The sequence below is a fragment of the Natrix helvetica genome (assembly GCF_964273705.1).
Source record: "Natrix helvetica genome assembly, chromosome: 6".
Taxonomy (NCBI): Eukaryota; Metazoa; Chordata; class Lepidosauria; order Squamata; family Natricidae; genus Natrix; species Natrix helvetica.
In genome coordinates this window covers 20,006,657-20,031,808 of record NC_138553.1, presented here as the reverse complement: position 1 = coordinate 20,031,808, position 25,152 = coordinate 20,006,657, and the positions used below count along the sequence as shown (strand labels likewise).

Below are 25,152 nucleotides of genomic sequence, written 5' to 3'. Positions count from 1 at the left end.
TGGTGAGGAGAGCCTATTCTGTAGGGTGAAATGAACGAGAGACGCACCCTAAACGATTTGCTTCAGCCAAAATCCAAGATGGCAAATTCTCAGGTCGGCCCCAAGAAAAATGCATCCAAGCTGAAGTTGAATGAGGACATTTGAAGTTGAATAAAGGACATGGATCAGGGCTTTCAAACATTTAGACCAGGGGTGCCCAAACTTGGGAACTTTAAGACTTGTGGACTTCAACTCCCAGAATTCCCCAGCCAGCATGGCTGGCTGGGGAATTCTGGAAGTTGAAGTCCACAAGTCTTAAAGTTCCCAAGTTTGGACACCCCTGATTTAGACTGAGCAGCTTCTGAAATAAGGAGAAAAACAACAAGACTGGAATTTTCCCTTTAAAGAATTGTATTGCTGCAGAAATGTAATTACTGCCATGGTGATTTAAAATATAGTGATGTGACCAACACAAATTGCAAAATTCATATTGTTTTTTGCACTGATGTCATGATCCATCTGATGATATTATGGATTGCACTGCATGCTGACCAATAATTGGTTTTGTGTGAATTTAGATTGCTCAGATTCCAGTTAATACAGCTTAGTGAAAGTCCAATAAAAACCACAAAATATGAAATAGTCATAAATCAAATTTAAACAGCAATATTGAACAGTTAGAAAAAAATCATCTGATAATGCAAAACCAACCGAGACTAATAGGGATATAGCAGAAAGATTGTTGTGGTCCGCTAATGACCTGCGGAGCTGGTTGCAGAGTCGGACAGTGAGGAGGTTGGGGAAGAACATGGGTCAGTCCTGGAGTGTGGGGAAAGCTCGGACGAGGGCTCTACATCGGAGGCAAAGAGGGGCCCAGGGCCACCCAGGAGTTATGTGCTGCCTTCAGAGCTTCCAGAGTTGGACATCAGCAAGGCAGAGGAACAGGGGGAGCCTGTTCCAAGTGCGCGCATGCGCAGAGCTGCCAGAAGGCAAGAACAGTTAAGACAAAAGGAGCGACTTGGGAGTAAGGCTTGGAGATGATTGGCCCCTCCCATAAGACATTAAGAAGGAGCAAAAGCACATGAGGCTTTGCAGGAAACAACTTTGTTCGTTCTGGTTGGTTTCAATTCTAAAGCTCCATTTTGACTCTGTGCTCCATGTGGCCTTGTAAAACTAATTGGCAATTAGGTCTTTGGCAGTGTTTCAAGGGAGTTAAAGGTGGGTGCTTATCAGCCTTATCCCGAAAGACTTTGGCAGATTTCTGTCAAACTCTTTACAAACTATTTGTGACTTATTACAGGCTGTGAACGAACATAATTGACAGCTGTTGAATTAAAAAGAGGGGTTTGGGGACTAAGTGTGTGCTTTGTACTGTCTCAGGAAGTGTAGGTCAGAACAAAGATCTAGAAAATTTATTTATTGCATTTAGTTTAAATTGAAACTGAATAAAACTAATGCTTCGTTGTACTCACAGCTACCTTCAATTCCTGGCTAAAGGAGGATGTTATGTTATGTAGATATTTCTTCCAACTGAATTCATATAGAGAGCAACTTTAATTAACAACATTGTACACCCAAGTAATTTCATGAAAGGGGATCAGTCCCTGTTGCTGATGAAGTGGCACATGATTAATAAATGGTTCCTTTTTAAAAATGCTTTTTACATGCAGGCTACCGGTCGGGGATGAATCGGATGGCAAATTCAATCATTTTAAATTTCTATTTGTTTTCCCTCTCTTACAGGAAAGCAATCTCCAGGTCTGGCCTTCAACATCTGACTCCTGTTCAAAACCTCAACCTGGGCATCAGTAATGGACCTGTGAAGGAGCCGAGAATGGCACTAGAATGGAGTGTAAGATTTTCCTTTTATAAAACCCTGCATATAATGTTCTATCACTGATGTAAATGCCACACAGCTATTATGAACCATGTTTTGGTATTTATTATGTACTATAGAGACTGTACATTGTCTTGCGTTTATGGTAACTGATTCATTTTGCATTTTGATTGAGATGGAGAACTTGTGGCACTTCAGCTGTTGTACCTGTAACTCTCTGCAGTTCCTAGTCATCCTGGAACACCGAGGGAAGATGGAAGGTTCTGCAAAATTTGAAGAGCTGTAGGCAAAAGCACATAGATATTGTGGTGGCCTGTCGGCTTCTGGTATTGTTAGGATCAGCATCAAGGCAAGAGAGAGAGAGAGGGAGAGAGAGAGACAGAGAGAGAGACAGAGAGAGAGACAGAGACAGAGACAGAGACAGAGAGAGACAGAGAGACAGAGAGACAGAGAGAGAAAATTAATATGCCATTTTTAATTCCTTAGAGGTTCTCTAAGGAAAATGACTGACTGCTTTTCATTTGGATTTCTTTGTGGACTCCAATAAAATACATGGGGAAATTCCATTTCCAAGGAAAATTATTCTAATTTAGGGCTAGGGTTAGGGTTAAATCTCCTTGGAGTTCAACTTGAAAACATAGGGATAAATTCTTTGAGGTTTTTTAGGGCTCAGTAGCTAAGACACTGAACTTGTCAATCAAAAAGGTCAACAGTTTGGTGGTTCGACTTTCTAGAGCAACGTAATGGAGTGAGCTCCCGTTACTTGTCCCAGTTTTTACCAACCTAGCAGTTCGAAAGCATGTAAAAATGCAAGTAGAAAAATAGGGACTACTTTGGTGGGAAGGTAACAGCGTTCCGTGCACCTTTGGCTTTTAGTCATGCCGGCACATGACTACGGAGACATCTTCGGACAGCACTGGCTCTTCAGCTTTGAAATGGAGATGAGCACTGCCCCCTAGAGTTGGGAACGACTAGCACATATGTGCGAGGGGAACCTTTACCTTTACTTTACCTAATGATAGAGAACATCACAGCTTTTGGGTGTCTACAACTGTAAAATAAATCAGAAAAATTCATTTTCATTTGCATTGCCAATGAAAATTAAACTAAGGTTTGAGTTAATCCTAAACTCTGTGCCATGCTTCGTACAATCTAACATTCTTCCCTTCTTCCTCCTGCCTACTTTCCCTGCAACCTCTCCATATTTTTATCTCCAGTGCAATGATTTTAATGATATTGATTTTCCTGTAATGCTTATATAATATTTTTTTTTAGTGTTATAAGCCATCTTGGGCCCTTCCGGAAAATGGCAAGGTGTAAATTTAATAATAGGGATGTGGTGGCTCAGTGGCTAAGACGCTGAGCTTGGCAATCAGAAACGTTGGCGGTTCGGGGGTTCGAATCCCTAGCACCACATAACGGAGTGAGCTCCCGTTAAACTCCCATTTAAGTGCTAGGTTATTAGGAATCATGAAGTCAAATGACCAATGTGTAAAAAAGCCCCAACTCAACAGATTTGAATTTTCAAATAAATATAAATAGAAGCAAATTTTCTATTTACATTTATTTGAATTATTGTAATATTCATACAGGAAAGAAATCTACTTCTTTTTAGCTTATGCAGCTAAGTAAATCTATATAAATCTATTTAAACTTTCAGGTTTTATGAATAGATCTATAGAATGTGAATATGAATCCACAGGAAGAAGATCAACACAGGTTGACTTTGGTATTTTCTGATTTAAACAGTTGAGTGGCAATGAGCCCACTGTTTGATTGATGTTACTTTAAAAATAAAAAAAAAACTAAATTATTTTTGCAGTCTTAAAAGTTTTTAAAGGTTACTATACAGGTCTGTAAGCAACTTGTTATCAGAAACCATCTGGTTGTGAGGCACAAAAATCTTTTGTGACTTTTTTTTTAAAGTGGAAGCCAAAATGTCAGTTCTGTGCAATGTATCACAGTTTGATGTGCATTTATGTTTATTTGTGTGTATTTGTAGGTATACATGTGTGTGCATGTGCATATATGTATAGATATGTTTCCGTGTTTTATGTGTATGCACTCATACAACAAAAAAAAGGGGGGTTTCTCATTTCACATATCTGCATCTAGATTTTTTTGTATGCTGGGTGAAAGCTTGTATCAGAACTGCTTTATTTTTTTTCTTCTTAAATTTGTCCTGAATTGTGAGCCACAGGTTCCCAAAGCATGGGTTTGATATACCAGTAAAAATATATTAGGCAAATGTCATTTCACATTCTTTTGTATCAATTATAATGGCAGTCCATTATGGAGTGTCTTCTGAACATCGTGGAAAATTGTTTTTGTGGTCGCTAAGAATCCCTAAGAGACTTGATGGCACATCATCAACAACCAAATTTGAGAATCTGAAGCAAACGAATGATTTGTCTGAGGCTTTTGAGATGTTAATCAAGACAAGCAGAAAATATGTATTTAGATGAATTTGGGAACAATGGAGGTATCTGCATTTTGATAACATCGTCATGAATGTGCCCCAAACGATAGATGCAATAAAATCCTTGGGATTATTATATGTCTACTAGATAAAGCAAGATTTTATGTGCATTTTTATTTTTCCTTCTGAGTCAAAAGCTTGGTTTCCATATCTGCTATGCTTACCATGGCAGATGGCAGATATGCAACCAGGGTTTATTAAATCATCAACCAAGATACTTAACCCTAAATCATAGCTTACAAATGACACAGGTTGGAGTTATAAGGCTCACTGTGGCTGAGTGAAATGTGGGACCCAAGGCATTCTGATTTACTTCACATTAGAGGTCTCGGTAAGCAGCTTTTGGAATCAGTTTAATTGTGTGATGGCTGGATGAAGTAGCTGCATAAACGTCAGAATGAGAGGTGAATAGCTTTTATTTCAGCAAGTTTATTTATTTATTTATCTATTCATTCAATTTCTATAGCTGCCATCTCAATCACTGACTCTGGGTGACTTACAATTTAAAAAATACTCTATCTATCTATCTATCTATCTATCTATCTATCTATCTATCTATCTATCTATCTATCTATCATCTATCTATCTATCTATCTATCTATCTATCTATCTATCTATCTATCTATCTATCTATCTATCTATCTATCTATCTATCTATCAAAACAGTTCTCTCTGTCTCTCTCTGTGTGTGTTTTCCAGCATAACTCTGGAACACCTCAAGCAATTTCAACCAAACTTGATACACAGATGACTTGCTCTGTGGAGAAAAATACTGTGGGAGTAAGACACCCCTAACGCCCCTTGGGATGTGTGTTCTGTTAAGATACAGCCTGCTGTACCGTACTGCCGTACTGGCTTCTACTGTACAGCGCAGTGGAATTGCCATGGTAACGGCTTCACAAGGGGGCTCCCTCTGGTAAGGGGGAAAATCCAACATTAGAAATTACGTTAGACATTTCCCCCCTGTAAATAAATACTTGGATAACGCCAGGTTATCAGCTAGTCAAACAATAAAAAAGGTTCAGATTCACATATGACCCTTATGCATTGAACAGACTTTTTGATACAACTTTTGGATGATTGGAATAATTATTAGCTGCGTTGGGTCTTAATTCTTGCATTTTGAAATACAAGATTAAAAAAAAAAAACTTGAAACAACAGCAAAATATAGACCAGAGGTTTCTAAAGTTGACTTCAGACTTTTAGCCAATTTCTGTAGAACATCAGTGTTTCCTAGTTCTTTTTCATTTGTGCAAGTCTTTTAAACAGCATGGATTTTTATATGTTTACTTAGAAATAAGAGCTATTTGCAATGGGGGGGGGTGTTTGGGGAAGGCAGCAGGGGAATGGTGTGTGTGTGTGTGTGTGTGGCAGAGGAGCTGCTTTCAAGCCATTGGAAAAGATATCTAATCCAACTTGTGTTTGTGTGTGTGTGCTTGAGAGAGGGGGGGAGAGAGGGAGGAAGGAGGGGAAGGGAGAAGAAAAAGAAAGAAGGAAACTTCTTTCGCAAAGGAGAAAAAAAATGCTGTCGCTTTAAATCAGAACTGAGCATGCCTGGCTGTGGAATTCTGGGAGTTGAAGTCCACAAGTCTTAATAATTTTAAATTGAAAAGGTGCAGGAAGGAACAAATTGGTTATATGGTTATATGTTATACGGTTTTATGTTTTCGAAGTTTTGGGGTTTGTGCAATATGAGCATTGTGTTTCTAAAAGGCTTGTGAATGGAGCCAAACTTTCTCTAGGGTCATTATCTCATTATCTCTAACTGGCAGGCATGTGAAATGAATCTCAGGCAGGTTTCTTTGTTAGCAGAAAGAAAGAAAAACAGCACAGCAATTTAGGGCTAGAATTTACTAGGAGGTCATCTAGTCCAACCCCCTGTTGCAGCAGGAAACCTTACATTGTATGGATTATTTTGGTGCCTCTAACAGAGAGGAAAATTGCCAGAAAGGAGAAATAGTTTACTAGGACAAGGCTGCCATGCAGAGGAAGGCAGAGATAGTCCTTGACTTATGACTACAATTGATCCCAAAATGGTTGCTAAGCAAGAGGGTTAAGTGAGCTTCACCACATTTTACCCAATCCATGACATCTCCTGGTGAGTGACATCAAGAGTGCCACTCCCACCCGGTCACATGACTGCCAAGCCACTCCCACAAAATAGGCCACACCTATAGAATAGGTTCTAAAAAAATTGAAACCCATCACTGGCCTGTATACTGCACGAGTCAAAAAGAGGTGAAAATATCTACAAAACCCTCACATCCTGGACATATATTGTTTCAACTTCTACCCTTAAAACGACTCTATAGGGCACTGCACACCAAGACAACTAGACACAAGGACAGTTTTTTTCCTGAATGCCAGCACTCTGCTAAACAACTAATCCCCACAACACTGTCAAATTATCTACTAAGACTATATTACTATTATTATTCTTTTCCTTCCTAGTATCTATCTCTTTCCTAGTACCTATTTCTTTCCACTTATGACTATAACCATGTTGATTGATTGCTTATTAGTAAACTATGACTATCACTAAGTATTGTATCTTATGACTCTTGATGAATGTATTCTATTTTATTTTTCTTTATGTATACTGAGAGCATATGTATGAAAGACAAATTCCTTGTGTGTCCAATCACACTTGGCCATTAAAGAATTATTCTATTCTATTCTATTCTATTCTATTCTATTCTATTCTACTCTACTCTACTCTACTCTACTCTACTCTACTTTCTATTCTATTCTATTCTATTCTATTCTATTCTATTCCATTCCATTCCATTCCAATCCATTCCATTCCATTCTATTCTATTCTATTCTATTCTATTCTATTCTATTCCATTCCATTCTATTCTATATTCTAAATTCTATTCTATTCCTGGGAGGCATGGAAATATTAACATATTTTCTTTTCTTTAAAAATAATAATGACATATATTATTAGAATTAGCCCGATTATATTTTAGTATGTGTCTTTTTTAAAACTCTTAAATCACCTTGTTAATGTTGTATTCACATAGTCAATAAGATATTTCAATGTAAACGTGTTAAGTAGTTAATTTATGAAAGCACGGCATTAACAAGATCCAAAAAAAAGCCGATGCTACCAATTTGTTTGAGAAGCAATCTGTGTATGTATCTGTCCTTCCAGGAAAATGCAATAAATGGCGAACATCTCTGGCTGGAGACCAATGTATCTGGGGATCTGTGTTACCTGGGAGAGGAAGGCTGCCAAGTTAAATTCTCAGTGAGTGTCCTATTTTCAGAATTTCTTCAGTAAATCAATTCAGTGTACATACACATTGTGAACTCTCTCCATTGGAACATGGTGGAATCATGTCTGTACTATCTGAATGCCTTAGAGGGAGATGGTATCACCTCCCAGGATTTCCTACATGGCCCAGTTTGAGTGCAGATAAGTGCAGGATTCACACAGAGGCCCGGGGAGGGCGAAAAATGGGCCTACGGAAGTTCGGGAAGTCCGGAAATGGGCCTGTTTCTCGCCTCCAGAGGGCCTTCGGAGCCTGGGGAGGGCAAAAATGCCCCCCAGCATGGTGCAGAAGGCTGACTAGGCCACGACCACCTGACAACCGGGCAAAGAACCACTTGCTAATTTTGAACCACCCAACTCTCCCCGCTGAATAGGAATAATTTTCACAGTTTCATTTTATTCGCTTTAAGCCAGTGTGATGTAGTGGTCAGATTAGAACTTGGAAGTGTGGGTTAAATTCATATCACTCATAGAAATTCAATGAGTTATTTTGGGTCATACAACTAAGTTCATAGGGCAGTTGCTCTGGAGAAAAATTAGAGGAGGGAGGGAGGGAGGGAGAGAGAGAGAGAGAGAAAGAGAGAAATCATAGCAAAACTTTGTGTCAGTGTTCCAAATATCACCCAAAATTAAATCAGAGTCCAAGCTTTCCTCAAACTTCCAATTTTTTAAGAGAGACATGTTGGCACATCTGTAGAAAACCCGAATCTGAAAGCTTCCTGGGTTTCCCACCCAGTTGAAAGTTCATCATCTTGCCCCCACACCCACCAGCCCATCACATGGTCCAATCTTCCACTGACATGCTGGCATTTCCACCCATCTAGTTCCGGTCAGGTGCAGAGGTGCGGAGACAAAGAGTGACCTTGGGCTTCTAGAAAGGAATGCTTTATTTTGACGACAACACATTCTGCTCCTTACTATTCCCCCTCCCAATTCCCCACTAATGAAATAGCATAGTAAAATAAGAGAGAGTGTGGCAGGCCAAAGATCCTAAAAGGAATATGACTGCTGGCCTGACACTTTGCTCTTTTTGTCTGGCAAGAAGAATAAAAACTGAATAAGTCACCAACAACATTTTGTTTGATGTATGTATGTATGTATGTATGTATGTATGTATGTATGTATGTATGTTACAACCCCCGGTATGCCCAAATATGGGAGGGAGCTCACTACTCCCTCTTTCTATCATTCGGCTCATCACAGAAAACCATCCAGGCAGAAACCCATATTTTTATTTTTAATGTTGCCAACATATGTTGTATTTGTGCTGATAAATATAACAAAGGCAACATTAAAAATATGATTTTCTGCCTGGATGGTCTCCTGGAGTGAGCCGAAAGACAGACAAAGGGAAACAGTGTGTTCCCTCCCATATTTGGCATACCAGGGGTTGTGACACAATACATACACACACACACACACACGCACACATGTCATATATATACACACATACATACATACATACATACATACATACATACATTTTTGCATATGTATTTTGAGTGTAAAGTTATTAAGAATAGAGAATGTTTACATGCACCTTCTGGGACAAATGGACACTTCCCTTTGCTTTGTTTTTCTCTCTGTTAATGTTTCAGAAATCAGCTGTCCGAAGGAAATGTGCTGCCTGCAAGATTGTGGTCCACAACGCCTGCATGGAGCAACTGGAAAAGGTAGGATGATGCCACCTGCTGGCCTAGATGTGGCAAAGAACAAACTTCAACAACATCATTTGTTTTAGAAATCGAAACAGCATCTAAAGTGAGATTTAGGTTAGAGTGCAACCATTCTATATGCCCAGTTTCCACTCTCTCATTTACAACAGTCGCCATGGCTGTAACCTGTATTCAGTTTTACACAAAGAATCTAGTAGCACCTTTTCTGACTCACACATTTTATTAAAAGCCATAAACTCACTTCTGTCAGATGCGAAAATGGGGGCAGGTGGGTGGGAGGAGAGAGAGAAAAAGCGGAGAAGATGGTCGCTTATGCGGAGGCAGGCTATAGGTGAGACAAATTTCGAGAGCCTTATCCGTTAGTAATTATAATGTGTTAAAAATCCATTTTTCTATCCGCCCATGCATCTGATGAAATGGGCAATAGCTCATAAAATCTTATGCTTTTTAAAAACAAAATATATCAGTTGAAAAGGGTGCTATCAGACCCCTCATAATTTTTTGACATAATAAACTAGAGTTCCCCAATCTTTCCGGCTTTGAGGATCAGTGGTAAGAGGGGATGATTCTGCCTGAATGGCCGGCAAACGCGCATGTGCGCATGGCCTGGAAATGGCCTGAAAATGTTCCAAAAACAGTCCAAAAACTGACTGAAAAAGAGGTGGGGCCGGGGCCAGCCAGTGGTGGGATTAGCCCCAACCGTCTGAATCCTACCTCTGCCTTTGACGCGAGTGGCCAGGAGGCGGGGCTGGGGGTGATGATGTCACCCACCCAGTCACATGACCAACTGGCCACGCCTACCCAGCCAGAGAACCGGTTATTAAGTTATTCAAGTCCCACCACTGGTAGCGGGTATGTATGCACACGCTTGCCTGCTGCTCGTTCAAGTGGGGATGCACCCAATGCTTGCTCACTCATCTGCTGCTTCTACTGCCCAGTTCCGAATAGCTAATGGCTAATGGCTGTGGCCCGGCAGTTGGGGACCCCTGCAATAGACTAATACAGTTCTTACCCTATTCATTTTTTATTGAATTCTTCTGGTTTTTTGTCAGTCTTTCAAGGTAGTTCAGACAAGATAGTCCATCCATCAGTGCCAACTCTAACGGTCAGCGTTCCAAATATCATCCAGAATTAAAGCAGAGTCCAAGGCAGAGCTTTCCTCAAAGTTCCAATTTAATAAGAGAGACGTTGGTACATCTGTGGGAGCCCGAATCTGAATGCTTCCTGGGGTTCCCACCCAGATGAAAGTTCACGATCTTGTCCCCACACCCTCAAGTCTATCACATGGTCCAATCCTCCTCTGCTACACTGGCATTTTCAACCCATCTAGTTCCGGTCAGGTGCAGAGGTGCGGAGACAAAGAATGACCTTGGGCTTCTAGAAAGGAATGTTTTATTTTGACAACAACACATTCTACAATTCTACTCCTTACTATTTTCCCTCCCAATTACCCCACTAATGAAACAGCATAGTAAAATAAGAGCGAGTGTGGCAGGCCAAAGATCCTAAAAGGAATATGATTGCAGGCCTGACACTAACTTTATTGTAAGATTAATTAGCAGAATTTTATAAGTCTGAAGAAGCTTCTTGGATGAGAAGTGAAACATCTTCAAAAGAAAAAACAAGAAAGCCCAGTTGTCTCCTGAAAAAGCACCTTTGGGACAATCATGACCTGGATGACTGAGAATGTCTACATACTTTCAGCTGTAGGAGAGTAACCAGATTCAATTTACTGCAAGGAGAACAATATCCTGTGATATTTTAAAGAATAATTTAGTTTTGGGTACATTATTGTTATTTTTTGCTTAGTGATGAACAAGTTGAGTATAATGTCACAAACTAGCCTTTTCCTGATGAAATCTCATGCCAGAAATCAGGGCCTTTTATTGTGCTGCAAATAGAGTCTGATTTTTAATTGATTTGAAAGAAAATACAAGTTTCTATTACATATAAATGTTGTATAAGCTTTGTGGAGGAGGCAAGAATAAAGGCAGTGGTTTTTTTTTATTTACAAAAAAGAAGCAATCATCCTGGTAATTGTACACATCACCAAGGAGCCATGTTTGATTCTATTTTGTTTTGATTACCAAAAGCAAATAGATTTGTGGCACATGAAAGAGCAATGACTACATTGTGTCATAGGCTTTTATTTTCAATAGCTGATTTTGTCAGTTGCATGAAGGGATGCCTTAATTGTGAATGCTAGTCTACGTTGCAGATGTGTGTTTGTGTCATCAAAATGCATATTTTTTTAAAAAAATTGCTAGGCAGAGAAGAAACTTCAAGTTCTAAAAAGCCACATTGGTTCAATTTTTTTTAATTATTTTTTAAAGTCCCCCCCCCCTTTTTTTATAAATGTATCAAATCAATGCATGAACAGTGTGGCACCTGGATGTCATACATTCTAATACAAATAAAACTAATAAAGTTAATCATAATTACTACATCCAATCAACATGTCTTTCTAATAATAATACACGTTTATATTAGGTTGCAATCAATGTTCAGTTGTTCCACAGTTTTCTCTTATTATTACTTTCATTTTATTATGTAAAAATGTATGCACTAATATTCCTCCTTCTCTTATTTCTATCACTTATTCTAATTTTTAATCATGTAGCCCTTTATTAAAATACTTTTTCTTTCCTATCTAACTTCTAATCATGTCACCTACCTAAAAAAGAGAAAGAAAAGGAGAAGCAAATCAGAATAACAACAAAAAAGATAAACCATCCATCCATCATCTCTTGTCCGCTCCAATATTTTTAGTTGCTATGCTTTAAGAGGAAGAGAGTGAAAGGGAAAAGCAAATCAAAACAACGATAAAAAAAAATCATGCATCCATCATCTCTTGCCTGCTTCAATATTTTTCTTGTTATGCTTTTTTTACTTGCCTTCCAAATTCAAATTTTTTTTGAAGACCTTTAGCAGAAATAAGAAATATCTTCCCCTACAAATTTGTTACTGAAGATGTCTCAAAGAATTCATCGTGAATATAGTCATGAAGGACTCTAGATCAGCTATTGCCACTCAGTTAAGTGAGGTTTTAACAGTAAGATGGCTGTAGGTTTCCTTTTCTTCATAAACTACGTTAATCAAGATTAGTTTATGAGGAAAACTCATGGCCAGCTCATTATTTAAATCTCCCTTAAGCCTATCTTGTAGTAATAAGTAATCTACTCTGTTGGATACCTAGAGTTTAAAATGCAATTTTAAACAATATCATTATATTTTAGGCAGCGTTTTTATTGTGATATGATTTAGCAAGCTACCAGAAATGAAAAGGCAACACTTAAGGCAGATTATTAAATTTTGTACTTTGATCACCATATATTCCTGAAGTGCATAGTATTTGCAATATAATTTTAGATGGATTTATACTTAGATTTGGTGGTGTTTTGTTGTGTGAGCCACTTAGAGGTTGATATTGTGATTGGCCTACAAATAATTTTAAATAAACAATTATTAATGGGAGAGGGTTTACTTACATTCTCCAGGAACTCTATAGGCCTAGAACATTTAGAAATTTGATTTATTTATTTATTTTTGTCTTTATTTTTAAGGATAACAAGTTTTATTCTAATTTTGTTTAAAACTTTATTTACTTCTTCTCTTGCAAACTGTGTAAGTTGTGAGCTTCTCTGGGAGAAAGGAAAGGAATATAAATAACCAGTACCTGAGCAATTTCTAAATTGCAAAATAGAATCAAATCTTAAATATTCATCCTCAAATGTGAAGGGAATTCAGTAGGAGATTAATTATATTTTCTCAGTCCTTGATTTGGGGCTCTTTGGAGGATTTGACTTGGGCTGAAAATATCTTATTACATTTCATTTAATGACATTTAGCAAGAGACTGCATATCTGCTATCTCATTCTCCTTTTCTTCTCTCTCCCAATAACATCTAGTAATATCACATAGGTGATGCAGGTGCCCCTATGTTGGCATTTTTACCTGCATGGCCATGATTTTGTAGAATGGTAGGGTGGCCTAGAGGTGGAGCTCTTGCCTCACAATCAGGAGGTTGTGAGTTCGATCCTAGGTAGAGGCAGATATTTCTTTCTCCGGGCACACTGAGAATAGATCTGCTGAATATAACTCTGCATTGGGGACAGGAAGGGCATCCAGCCAGGAAACACCCAGCTCCATTCAGTTGTCCAGACTCCACCCTACAAGGGATTGTGGGTTTGTTAAAAGAGGGCTCAGTGGCTAAGACGCTGAGCTTGTTGATCAGAAAGGTCAGCAATTTGGCAGTTCGAATCCCCAGCACTGTGTAATGGATTGAGCTCCTGTTACTTGTCCCAGCTTCTGCCAACATAACAGTTCGAAAGCAAGTAAAAATGCAAGTAGAAAAATAGGGATCACCTTTGGTGTGAAGGGAACAGCATTTCGTGCATCTTTGATGTTTAGTCATGCTGACTACATGACCACAGAGAGATCTTCGGACAGCGCTGGCTCTTCGGCTTTGAAACGGAGATGAGCACCGCCACCCTAGAGTCAGGAACGACTAGCACATATGCGCGAGGGGAACCTTTACCTTGACCTAAAAAAGGATGATGATTGGCAAGATTTTTTAGGAATAACAACGTTCATTGCAAAGTATTTTGTATCAGACATGTTGCTACTGATCCATTTATATTACCCACAGGCCATTTGACAAGCCGTAGACCTCAAATCTAATCTCCAAGGGTGTGAGTAAAAGCCAGTCCATTAAAAATATAGTGAAATATTTAAAATAGAGTAGCTAACAAGAGACAAAACAATAGAAAAATATTCAGTTAAAAGAAGATGTACTAAAGAAAGGTAAGTTCTTCATCAGGCACTGAAACCAAGTGAAAATCATTGATAAATGTGACTTCCAGAAAAAAGCATGGAAGAGAATATCGCATAAGATCTCACTTTCTTCTCTTCAATTATTTTTTTCATCCCAAACATTACCCTACAGCCCCTTCATTGCAGTTTTTCTTGACCTCTGTTATTGAAAGCTAGTGGCATGATTTCTTAACACTTTGAACCATTCTGTATGTTTCACCCAATGTCATTCCAAGCTTTGCAAACTATATTCAATGTACCACTGAGCCACCAAAAATTGCCCTTTCCTGTTATTGTCTCATGGAATAGTATGGATGTACTAGTGGGTGGTAACGCTTTATGTTTTTACTCACCACAAATAAACTACCATGAGGTTTGCTAGCCAGTACATATAGATTGTGGGGGCTTTGGTACCCTTTGAGCTTGGTGGTTTTCTTGCAGACGCTTCATTAAGTAACGCCATTACTGCTACTAATGAAACATCTACAAAGAGAACCACCAAGTTCAGACACCACCAAGGATCTTCCCTTCAACCTTGAGCTACAAATATTCTCTCCTATTGTTTGACTCAAAATCCTTCAGGGGAGTATTTGAAGTTTTGTCCTCCCTGTTCTGCTCTTTTATCTTAACTATTGCAGCATAGAATATTTTCTGGGAGAAATTGACATGTTGCATTTGAGAAAGGTTTGATATTTTGGGGGGAGTTGGCTATGATCCACTTCAAATAAGCTGATGTTCCTAGGTATGCATACTGTCCATGGGTATCATCAGCATAATTGGGTAACAAAATGTGCCCTCCTGTCCGTGTCTCTGATTATCATGCTTTGAGCACATTACAAAAGAAGACACTATATTTATGCATGGAGGCATTCTCCATCCACCTGGGAAATCTGGCTTCACAAAGATAAGTGATTCTTTCCCACGTACTTGCTTGTATCCTACCCCAGAAACTGGACATGGCCATGGGTGGCAAAAGCAGTGGAATCAAGTGGCACTAAGTACTGGAAAAATGCCTTATTAACCAAAGATGAATAATGTGTTTGTAGCTCCCATTACATATACTCAGGAGTGGGATTCAGCCGGTACGGACCGGTTTGGGTGAACTGGTAGTTCCAGTGATCAGATGGCCCAGCCCACCTGCCCCTGCACTAGTCTGTCCTATATTTTATTTGTTTGAATCCCAGCTGATAGGCGCAGCAGAGTGGATTGCCGCGCCTTAGCTATTTTACTCACCAGGGCTGTAGTAGAAGGTAAGTTTTAGAGCTGTTTTCAAACGCACTGCGTGCGTGCTCTCAGAGAACCGGTTGTTACACTGGTTTAATCCCATCACTGCATACACTTCTAGTTTGAAGTGTACCTCTGTAAGCATTTGTATGGAATATATATTGTATATGGAAAGAGAGACACCAGAGAGAATTATGTTTCTTCCCTTAGCGTTAGTCCCCACAAAAGGCAATTTGAAATTACATTGAGAATTTCTTTGGAGGAAGGATATTCTCTCTCATGGTCTCTGCAGATGGAAGTGGTAGAGAGAATAGAGTTGGTGCATTCATTTCTTTCCTCTTTTTTGTGTTCATAATATCCTTGCTTTAAAAATGCTTGGAGTGCTGAAAAGTTCAATACATTCATACAAAACTGCATTCCATTTATCACATCAAATATGGTATAACCAGGGATGTGCGGTCAGGGGAGGCAGGGGAGGCAGAGCCTCACCGCTCTCATCATGAAAATAAAAAAAGGGAAAAGGGAAAAGACGCTGAGGAGCCTTCTGCACACATGGTCCGGGAATGGGACCACGTATGCAGGAGGCTCCTCTAGCCTCAGCCTCCCTCCTGCACACGTGGTCCCATTTCCTGCCTTCCTGAGTCAACATGAAGGGGACCACGGAGCATGAGCCACAGTCCCACGGAGTGCACTCCGTGGTCCCCTTCATGTTGACTCAGGAGTCAGGAAGGAGGGGAATGGGACCATGTGTGCAGGAGGCTGAGGCGGCTTCAGCCTCCTGCACACGTGGTCCCATTCCCGGCCTTCCTGAGTCAACATGAAGGGGACCGCGGCTCGCGCTGATGACATCACCACCCTCACCAGCCATAAACCTCACCGCACGTCACTGGGTATAACTATTACATGTCAATAATATTTCTTGATGCTTTTCATAAAGAAGTCATTTCACATCTACGTTGATGTTTTCTGGCACTATGAGCACTTGAGTTTTGGCAATATAAATGACATAATCTTGAATTGCCCAGAAATGATCTGCAAATTACTTCGAAAATCCTGCCACTTAAATGTAGCTATCAAACCAAATGCACTCCTCTGCTTTCTCATTTGCCTTCAATACTTTATTTTGGCTTTCTGGTTCATTGCTTCTATTATCCCTAATACCAAATTTGAGGAAATAATAATTTGTAACATGGAGCGAAGGTCGTTTGGGGAATAGTCTGCAGCAATTTGTGAGGTTTGTTGTGGATTTTCTGCTTGATTGTTCTAGAGACAATTTGGTAATCATGACTGCTTGGTCTCTTGGTTTGCTTCCCTCCTGACAGATTAACTTTCGGTGCAAGCCAACTTTTCGAGAAGGCAGTTCCAGATCTCCAAGAGAGGTGAGTGGCAGGAGACAGATTGTCTTTGAATGACACATGTAGCCTTACTTGAATGACACTCATCACTAAGTAGTCTGAGTGTGATGGAATGATGGATTCCCAGGAGGGAGGGGCGCATTCCAGAGAAGTAGGAGAAGTAGAAGTCTGAATATTATGCGTGCCAGTGTCAGGCACAAAGGATCAGGGCCATTTCTTGAGTTTCAACATGGAAGATTTATTCAAGCCAGAATAAGAATCCAGTCAACTAAAGTTCAATATTAAATTGTGAAGTTGGAGTTGGATTGTTTGTGGGAATGTAAGGACTCTACATGTGGTGGCTCATAAGGGACACGGTGGCTCAGTGAATAATAATAATAATAATAATAATATATTTATTTCTTAGCCGCACCCTCTCCCGAAGGACTCGGGGCGGCGTACAACGAAACATACGAAATAAATATGTAAACAAAACAAACATATAGCAAAGACATACACTGAAACATACACAAGGAGGAGGTCGATTGATAAAAACAATTAAAATACAGTATATAAAACCCCTAGAAATTAAATATAATTAAAATACCCAGTTAAAAACCCGTCAGGAGCGATATGGTTAGATCAAAGTTGAGCCAGGCCAGCTGCTTGGAATAGGTGGGTCTTAAGCTTAATACGGAAGGAGCGGAGGTCAGAGGTATTCCTAATATCCGGAGGGAGGTCATTCCACAGGGCTGGGCCCGCCACAGAGAAGGCTCTACTGGGAAGGACTGAAAACTACGTAAATATTTCTCAGAAATAATTAGAATGGATATGTATGGGAGTTCTAATCTCACACATCTAAAAGACATCAAATTCCAAAAGGTTAAAATAGGAAGTCCTATGGCCTAGACCCGTGATGGCGAACTAATGGCATGCATGCCAGAGGTGGCATGCAAAGCCCTCTTCATGTGAAGACCAACTGGCCAGCATGCATGTGTGAATCGGAACCCAGAAGAGAGAACCTGGCTGGTGCACATGTGCATTGAACCAGCTGTCCAGGGCGTATGCATGCGACAGGACCTGGAAGAGCAGCTGGCTGCCGCACACATGTGCAGTGGCCAGCTGCTCTCTTCTGGATTCCGGTGCACTCCAGTTTTGGCACTCGGTGCCAAAATGTTTAGCCACCACTGGCCTAGACCTAAGTCTAAAAATTACAATGACTTTTAGAGATACTATAATTGGAAGATTCCAGGTTTTAATCACTTCTTTTCAGCATCATGGGAAGTTTCTACTATAAAAGATCTTCCCATGTGCTTCAGAACATCTTATTATGCATGATTACCTTTGCCAGTGAGCGGTAATGTCTTTACTCACTTTTAGGTGAGTTGATGAAGGTTGTATAGGGTTGGGATTGGGTTGGAGTGTATTTTAAATTAATTCTATTCCTTGCTTGTGTTTCCCTGTACTACAGAATTTTGTTCGACATCACTGGGTTCACAGAAGGCGACAGGAAGGGAAATGTAAACAATGTGGAAAGGTAGAAATAATGCCATCAAAATCTGTTAAAAAAAGTTATTATAACTTCTAGTCTTCAGGTGTCTCTTCTTTAGCAGCATAATTGGCCTCTTTAGAGGTTTTTCTGTTCTGCTTTTTCTGTTTGTTTTCCTGCTTAGATATTAAAATTGAAGGCTGTACTCTAGATTTTAATGACTTCAGATCGTTTTTGCCTTTCCTTTTCTGCCTAATAAATTTTGAAGGGTATCCTTCTGGCTGTCAAATACTTACCCACCCTTGTGATAGCCATGACCAGGGCTGCAAAAAATCAGATGACCAGCAGGTGACAGCAAAGTTAGAATCAATATTTTTTCAGTGGCTCTTTACTGCTATCTAGTGGTTGTTCAAATGTTTGCAACTCAGATATGTCAGCCTTATCACAGATCATCGATACTGTTTGACACACTCAAGAATGTTATTGGTTAAAGATGTGGAAATATATGTAACATTTTAATCTCTGACAGTATCCGAGTAATCTGATATTCAAAAACATCAAGTTCTGGGACTTTTAAAAAACTGCTTCCATGTAAATTTATATTTAATGCTCTTTGTTCCTCCAATTCTCAATTTAACAAATCTGAAAAAAGAAGAAGCAATTTGTCAGACCTGCAGAAAAGAATAACAGCTCCATTATCTCTGAGCAGTATCTTTTATTTCTCACATCATTCATTCCTCTGAAGTCATTTTTAAAAAAATTATTACTTTGGTAATAAACTAGATAATTTCACCATCTTTTTCTTACTCTTAAAAAAGCCCAAATCTCTGATCCTCAGCATGTACCAATTATATCAGGGGTGTCCAAACTTGGGAACTTTAAGACTTGTGGACTTCAACTCCCAGAGTTCCCCAGCCTGGGGAATTCTGGGAGTTGAAGTCCACAAGTCTTAAAGTTCCCAAGTTTGGACACCCCTGATCTAGGCATTTTAGTAAGATAAATAAATTTCACACTAAGAAATTTGGGGGCAACTACTGGTATTTGGTCCCAACAAGTCTAAAGTTCGTCCTTAGCCTCCCCCTTTTAAATGTTTCCCACAGTTATATCTTTGAGAGCTGTTACTTTTATTTGATTCCCCCTTCCCAATGCTCTGAAGACATCACATTCCCATAATGCACTAGTAGAGACTCTCAGATATCTAATATTCTTTGGCCAATTGCTCCTTTCAATGTTAACCCCATCAGGAGCAGCCAGCAAGCTCTGTTAGGGTTCCAAGTGACACCCTCAACTAAAGAAGACTCCGAGGCTTGAGTTTCCTCAAAGTTCCATTTTATTAGTTCCATGCTGGCTGGGGAATTCTGGGAGTTGAAGTCCACAAGTCTTAAAGTTCCCAAGTTTGGACACCCCTGAATTATATAGTTGCTGTAGTTTCTGAAATGTGTTCACTGAATTCCCCAAAACCAAACTGTGTTAATGTGAATTAGCAGAAGATAACAAATTGTGTTATACAGGAGGGATAACTGCTAGGAGCCATTACTAATTGCTGTAGCATGGCCAGTATCACAAGTATCTAATCTAAATCAATGGAGGAGGTGCTTTTAATGGAGAAGATGCTTTTAACATATCATAAACAGTGTGCAATCATGATTGTTGTATGCTACCCAGAGTTGCTCTTGGTGTGATGGAAACCATATAATTCTGATAAAAATACCCACTTTACACTAAGGTTTCAGGTTCTATCTTAGTATTCTAGTTTCCATACCCCACTTCCTCTGATTTAATGTTGCTAATTGGGATACTTTCCTTGATTTATAGTACCATGGCAGTGGCACTAAGTAAATCAAAAGTAGGCACTCCAGTTTGAGAACGTCTTGTTTTTGATTTCTTGGGCATTTGTTTCTGCCAAGGGATATGAATGGAGCTATTTGAATTAGTTATAGGTTTTTGCTACTTTGTTACTTACAAAGTAGAAGCATGAAAAAACACACACACACACACACACGCACACACACACACGCATACACACACCTGAATAAAATGGTCCATTGGTTTTTTTTTAATAGAAGAATTTAATTACATGCCCATTGTGCAATTTCACACTATTCTGTTTACATTCACTCAGAGTTGCCTTGAAAAAAAATATGTGACATGTTAATTGGTGACGCAACAAACTCTTGTTATTTCAGGGATTTCAACAAAAATTCTCCTTTCATAGTAAAGAGATTGTGGCTATCAGCTGTTCATGGTGCAAGCAAGCGGTAAGTCATTTTCTCAAAGTGATGCTGCAGGTTTTAGCCGATGGGTAGAGTCCATTATACTTTTCATTCCCCATTTCCTTCCTCTTATAGAAATATAGAAAACTGATGGCAGAAAAAGACCTAGCCTTCCCATTGAGTCTACCCTTTGAGTCTTCTATTTTTTATTTTTAAAAAGCCAGATGCTGGATATTTGTTTATCCCAGTCATGTACCCCTGATGGAAGTTGGTTCCAAGCTTTCATTATTCTTTCTTTCTTTGAAGTAATACTTTGATACTTCCCTCCTGTCAGTTCGAGGCTATGCCCCATGATCTTGATATTTGCTTAATATTGAAAATATTTGCACCCTCCTGTCCTCTAGCCTATGCAAAGCATATTCAGTTCCTCAATCTCTCCTGAGATTGTTTTGTCCCTCACACCTTGCACCATTTGTGTTGCCCATCTCTGGACTTCCTCAATCTTAATAAAACCTTTTTTCAACATGAGGTCTTCAGAACTGGACACAGTATTCTAGATGGGCTCTGAGTAAAATGCTATATAAAAGACAATTGCTCCTGGGGAGGAAAGCTATCACAAATCTAGACAGCATACTAAAAAGCAGAGGCATCACCCTGCCAACAAAAGTGTGTATAGTCAAGGCTATGGTTTTCCCAGTTGCAATGTATGGACAATAAGAAAGGCTGAGCACCAAAGAATTGAGGCCTTTGAACTATGGTGCTGGAGAAGACTCCCATGAGTCCCTTGGACTGCACTGCAATCAAATCGGTCAATCCTAGAGGAGATCAATCCTAGCTGCTCTTTAGAAGGCCAGATCTTGAAGATGAAACTCAAATACTTTGGCCACTTAATGAGAAGGAAGGACTCACTGGAGAAGAGCCTAATGCTGGGAATGATGGAGGGCAAAAGAAGAATGGGATGACAGAGAATGAGGTGGCTGGATGGAGTCACCGAAGCAGTAGGTGTGAGCTAAATGGACTCCAGAGGATGGTGGAGGACAAGAAGGCCTGGAGGAACGTTGTCCATGGGGTTGTGATGGGTCAGACATGACTTCGCAACTAACAACAACAATAAAATGCTATATAGTAGGATTAGGATCTCCTTTTTCCTGCTGATGATCCCTCTAATAATGCATCCCAGAATTTTGTTTTCCTTCACAACTGCCTGACCACACTGTTTACTCATTTTGCAGTCATCTGTTATGAGCACACCTACATTCTTCTTTTCTTATAACGCTGGGGCCCCCAATACTGTAAACTGACAGCGGAATCTTCCCCCCCCCCCAAGCACATGATCTTACATTTAGAAACATTGAATTGCAGTTTCCACATTTTTGATCAATTTTCCAGCAATGCCAAATCTTTTTCTGTGTTACGAGTGGTCCCAGGAGCATCAATTCTGTCACACACCATTGTGTCAACTACATTATGTGCTTATTAGGTGTATAAAGAGGAATTGAGTTATTGAATTAGGAGCCCATAATTCACCCCAAAACATGATTGGCTATGCACTTGTTAAGTGAATATAAAAAGAGAAAGTGGCTGTCTTATGGTTAGGAAAATTGTGTCAATTGCAATCTGGGCTGAAAGAATGCAAAGCAACATAATGAATATCATATTCATGTATATGAATTTCACATCTTCTTCTTTTCATATGGAACTCAATACAAATACAATGTGCTCTCAATACAAAACATGTTCTGTGTTGACAGAACAGTTTGGTAACAGATTAACAGAGTTGGAAGAGACCCTGTAAGTCATCTAGTCCAACCCCACCCCACCCCAAGCAGGAGACCCTACACCATTTCTGACAAATGGCAGTCCAATCTCTTCTTGAAAGCCTCCAGTGATGAAGCTCCCACAATTTCCGAAGGCAACTTCTGTTCCATTGGTTGATTGTTCTTACTGTCAGAACATTTCTCCTTATTTCTAGGTTGAATCTCTCCCTGGCCAATTTCCATCCATTATTCCTTGTCTGGCCTTCAGGTGCTTTGGAAAAATAGCTTAACCCCCTCCTCTCTGTGACAACCCCTCCAATATTGGACCACCGTTATCATGTCTCCCCCAGTCCTTCTATTCACTGGACTAGCCATGCCCAGTTCCTATAACAGTTGAATATGTTTTAGTCTCCAGTCCTCTAATCATCCTGGTTGCTCTTCTTTTTAAAGATATGCATTATTTGGGCCTAAAATGCTGCGAGACAAGGGAAAAGGAAGATTGGAATATCTCTCTTTCCTAATGCTGATGTCTTTGTTGTCCCATCCCCCCACTTCTCACCTTTGTCCTTCTCCATACTCTTCATTTCACAGAGGCCTCTGCTTTTCTTCCTCTCTAGTTTCACAATAAAGTCACCTGCTTCCTGCTGCAGCACATTGAGGAGCCTTGTTCCCTAGGAGCTCATGCTGCTGTTATTGTTCCCCCCACCTGGATCATTAAGGTGAAGAAACCTCAGGTAACAGCATGCTTCTGCTTGTTCTGACAGTGCGGATTGGTTCACTTGGCTGAAGACTGCTGGTATTCCTGTGGGGAAAAACATGCTATCTTGCCCTTGGCTACCCTCAGCTAATACCCCTAATTGCTATAAGACATTATCTTCCCTTTCCAGATAGTTTTTTTAAAAACTTTATTTTATGTACCGTATTTTTGGGAGTATAAGATGCACCCATTTCCCTCAAAAAAGAGGGTGAAAATCTGGGTATGTCTTATACACTGAATACAGCATTTATGGCCTCTCGAAACCCCGCCCCCTTTGCAAAAATGGCCATGCATAGCCTTTAGGAGACTCCCAGAGTTGTCCTGGGGGCTGAGGAGGGCAAAAATGAGCAAAGAATGGGCTGTTTTTTCCTCCTTTTTGACCCCCCCAACCCCCTGGAGCACTCTATAAGCCTCCTAAAGACTATGCATGTCTTTTTTTGACAAAAAATGGGCCCGTTTTCGTGAATTTTTTGGAGGTGTGCAGAGTGCAAAAACCTTTTTTTTTTAAAAAATGCCTCTTCAAAATCTTGGGGCGTCTTATACTCCGGTGTGTCTTATACTCTGAAAAATACAGTAACTATCTTAAACCTAGGGGAGTAAAATGCTAGACCTTGGGGATTGGGGCCAAAAGCAGCCATTTCTTCCTTCCAAGGGAGTAGCTTAAATATACATTTGACATTAACAGGATTGTTAAACGATCATCTTAAGAATCTGGAGAAATTCTTTCCGGTTGAGATCTCAAATGAAAACTGATTTCCAGGTTCAGTTTTTGAGCAGTGGGTGCAGCCATAAGCAAAAGCAGGAGGCACGATCAGACCCCACAGGAAACATGGTCCAAGTCAAATGAACAGGCTTTTCAAACTGTACAGTTTGGAAAGTGGCCATAGTTCATGTAAAGCTAGTTCAGATTTTCCAGCTGATTCTTGGCTCTGCCTTAATGAGTTAATTGCTCAACTCCAGTTTGTCCCTCTATAAGTCTCTGGATTCAGTCTGTGGTCTTCTGGATGGAACATTATTTTTCTCCAAGCTGGAGAATTTGGCTCATAAAACGTTGTGTCCGAAGTCACAGTCTCATCTACTGCCTTGGAACTTGGGATCTTTTTTTTAAACCAGGGTTTCCAATTAATATACTTGCAACCTATAGAGCAGTCATTATTTTTTTACAGGTAGGATTGCCATTTTTGAGTTTGAGCAGGTATTTTAAACTAAATTATTTTAGGAAAAAAATATATAGTGGAGCAAAACAACAGCCATTCATAGTTTTTGACAGATTATATCATACAATAGACCTTTGGGCTAACATATCTACTTTTGTTTTATTTTTTATTTATATTTTTTTGATTTTGAGGCATTTTATTTATTTTTTGGTTGCCGCCACCGCCCCCCAAAAGTGGGAAGGAAGGCAGAGAAAGAGTTAAGGAAGGAAGGAAGGAAGATAAGAAAGAGATAAGGAAGGAAGGAAGACAAAGAGAAAGGAAGGAAGGACAGATGGAAGGAAGAAGATGGAAGGAAGGGATGAAGGAAGACAGAGAAAGAGAAAGGGAAGGGAAGGGAAGGGAAGGAAGGAAGACAAAGGAAGAGTTATCTACTTCTGTTTTGAACATCTATTGGTATATAATGAAAATAATATTCCAAGTTGACTTTGGGGGAAGTTTTTGTTTTCTTTTTTAAAAAGGGCCTTTGCTCCATAGAAAGATCTGGAAATCACAATGTCTTCCCTTGGAATTGCTGTACTGTGATAAATTCTTTCCCTTTTCACAGCAAATGATACTTTGGTGATTTGAAATACTTTGAGTTCTCTCCATTATGAAGAGATGGAATATATGGAGTGGAGAAAAGTGTTCATGTGTTCAGAGAAATTATGAAAGAGAGTGCTGAGAGTATTCCAGACTTCTATTAAATGCATGGATGAATCCGGGGAATTGAGCCCTGAGGTGTAGTTGGGTAACTCCTTCAGAAGGCAGACACAAATGAACTCATCACTGGAATATATAATTTTTGGATTAAAACCAAACAATAACAACAAACAAACATAGAGTAACCCAAGAAAGAATAATAGAGTAACCCAAGGAAGAAGAAGAATTTCTTTGTGCTTGAACTGGAATGAGTGTGATGGATTATTTGAAATGTTCCTTAATGAGGAGTAATATGACCATTGAAAGTTTTATTAGGAGGGGAATTTGATTTCACAGCAGGGGTGAAATTCAGCAGGTTCTGGAGAACCGGCAGCGGAAATTTTGAGTATTCAGAGAACCAGCAAATGCTACCTCTGGCTGGCCCCAGAGTGGAGTGGGAAGTAGACAGTTTGCAATATCCT

General features: G+C 39.6%; 1 protein-coding gene across 1 annotated transcript in view; it reads left to right on the top strand.

Annotated features, from left to right (window-relative positions):
- DGKI (diacylglycerol kinase iota) overlaps positions 1–25,152 on the top strand; it is a 309,532-nt gene that overhangs the window by 131,250 nt on the left and 153,130 nt on the right. The window contains exons 2-8 of the mRNA XM_081957046.1: positions 1,723–1,831; positions 7,454–7,549; positions 9,172–9,246; positions 16,608–16,664; positions 18,091–18,156; positions 20,295–20,366; positions 22,696–22,812. Of these exons, the coding sequence (XP_081813172.1) occupies positions 1,723–1,831; positions 7,454–7,549; positions 9,172–9,246; positions 16,608–16,664; positions 18,091–18,156; positions 20,295–20,366; positions 22,696–22,812 (592 nt within the window). The remainder of the gene's footprint in view (positions 1–1,722; positions 1,832–7,453; positions 7,550–9,171; positions 9,247–16,607; positions 16,665–18,090; positions 18,157–20,294; positions 20,367–22,695; positions 22,813–25,152) is intronic.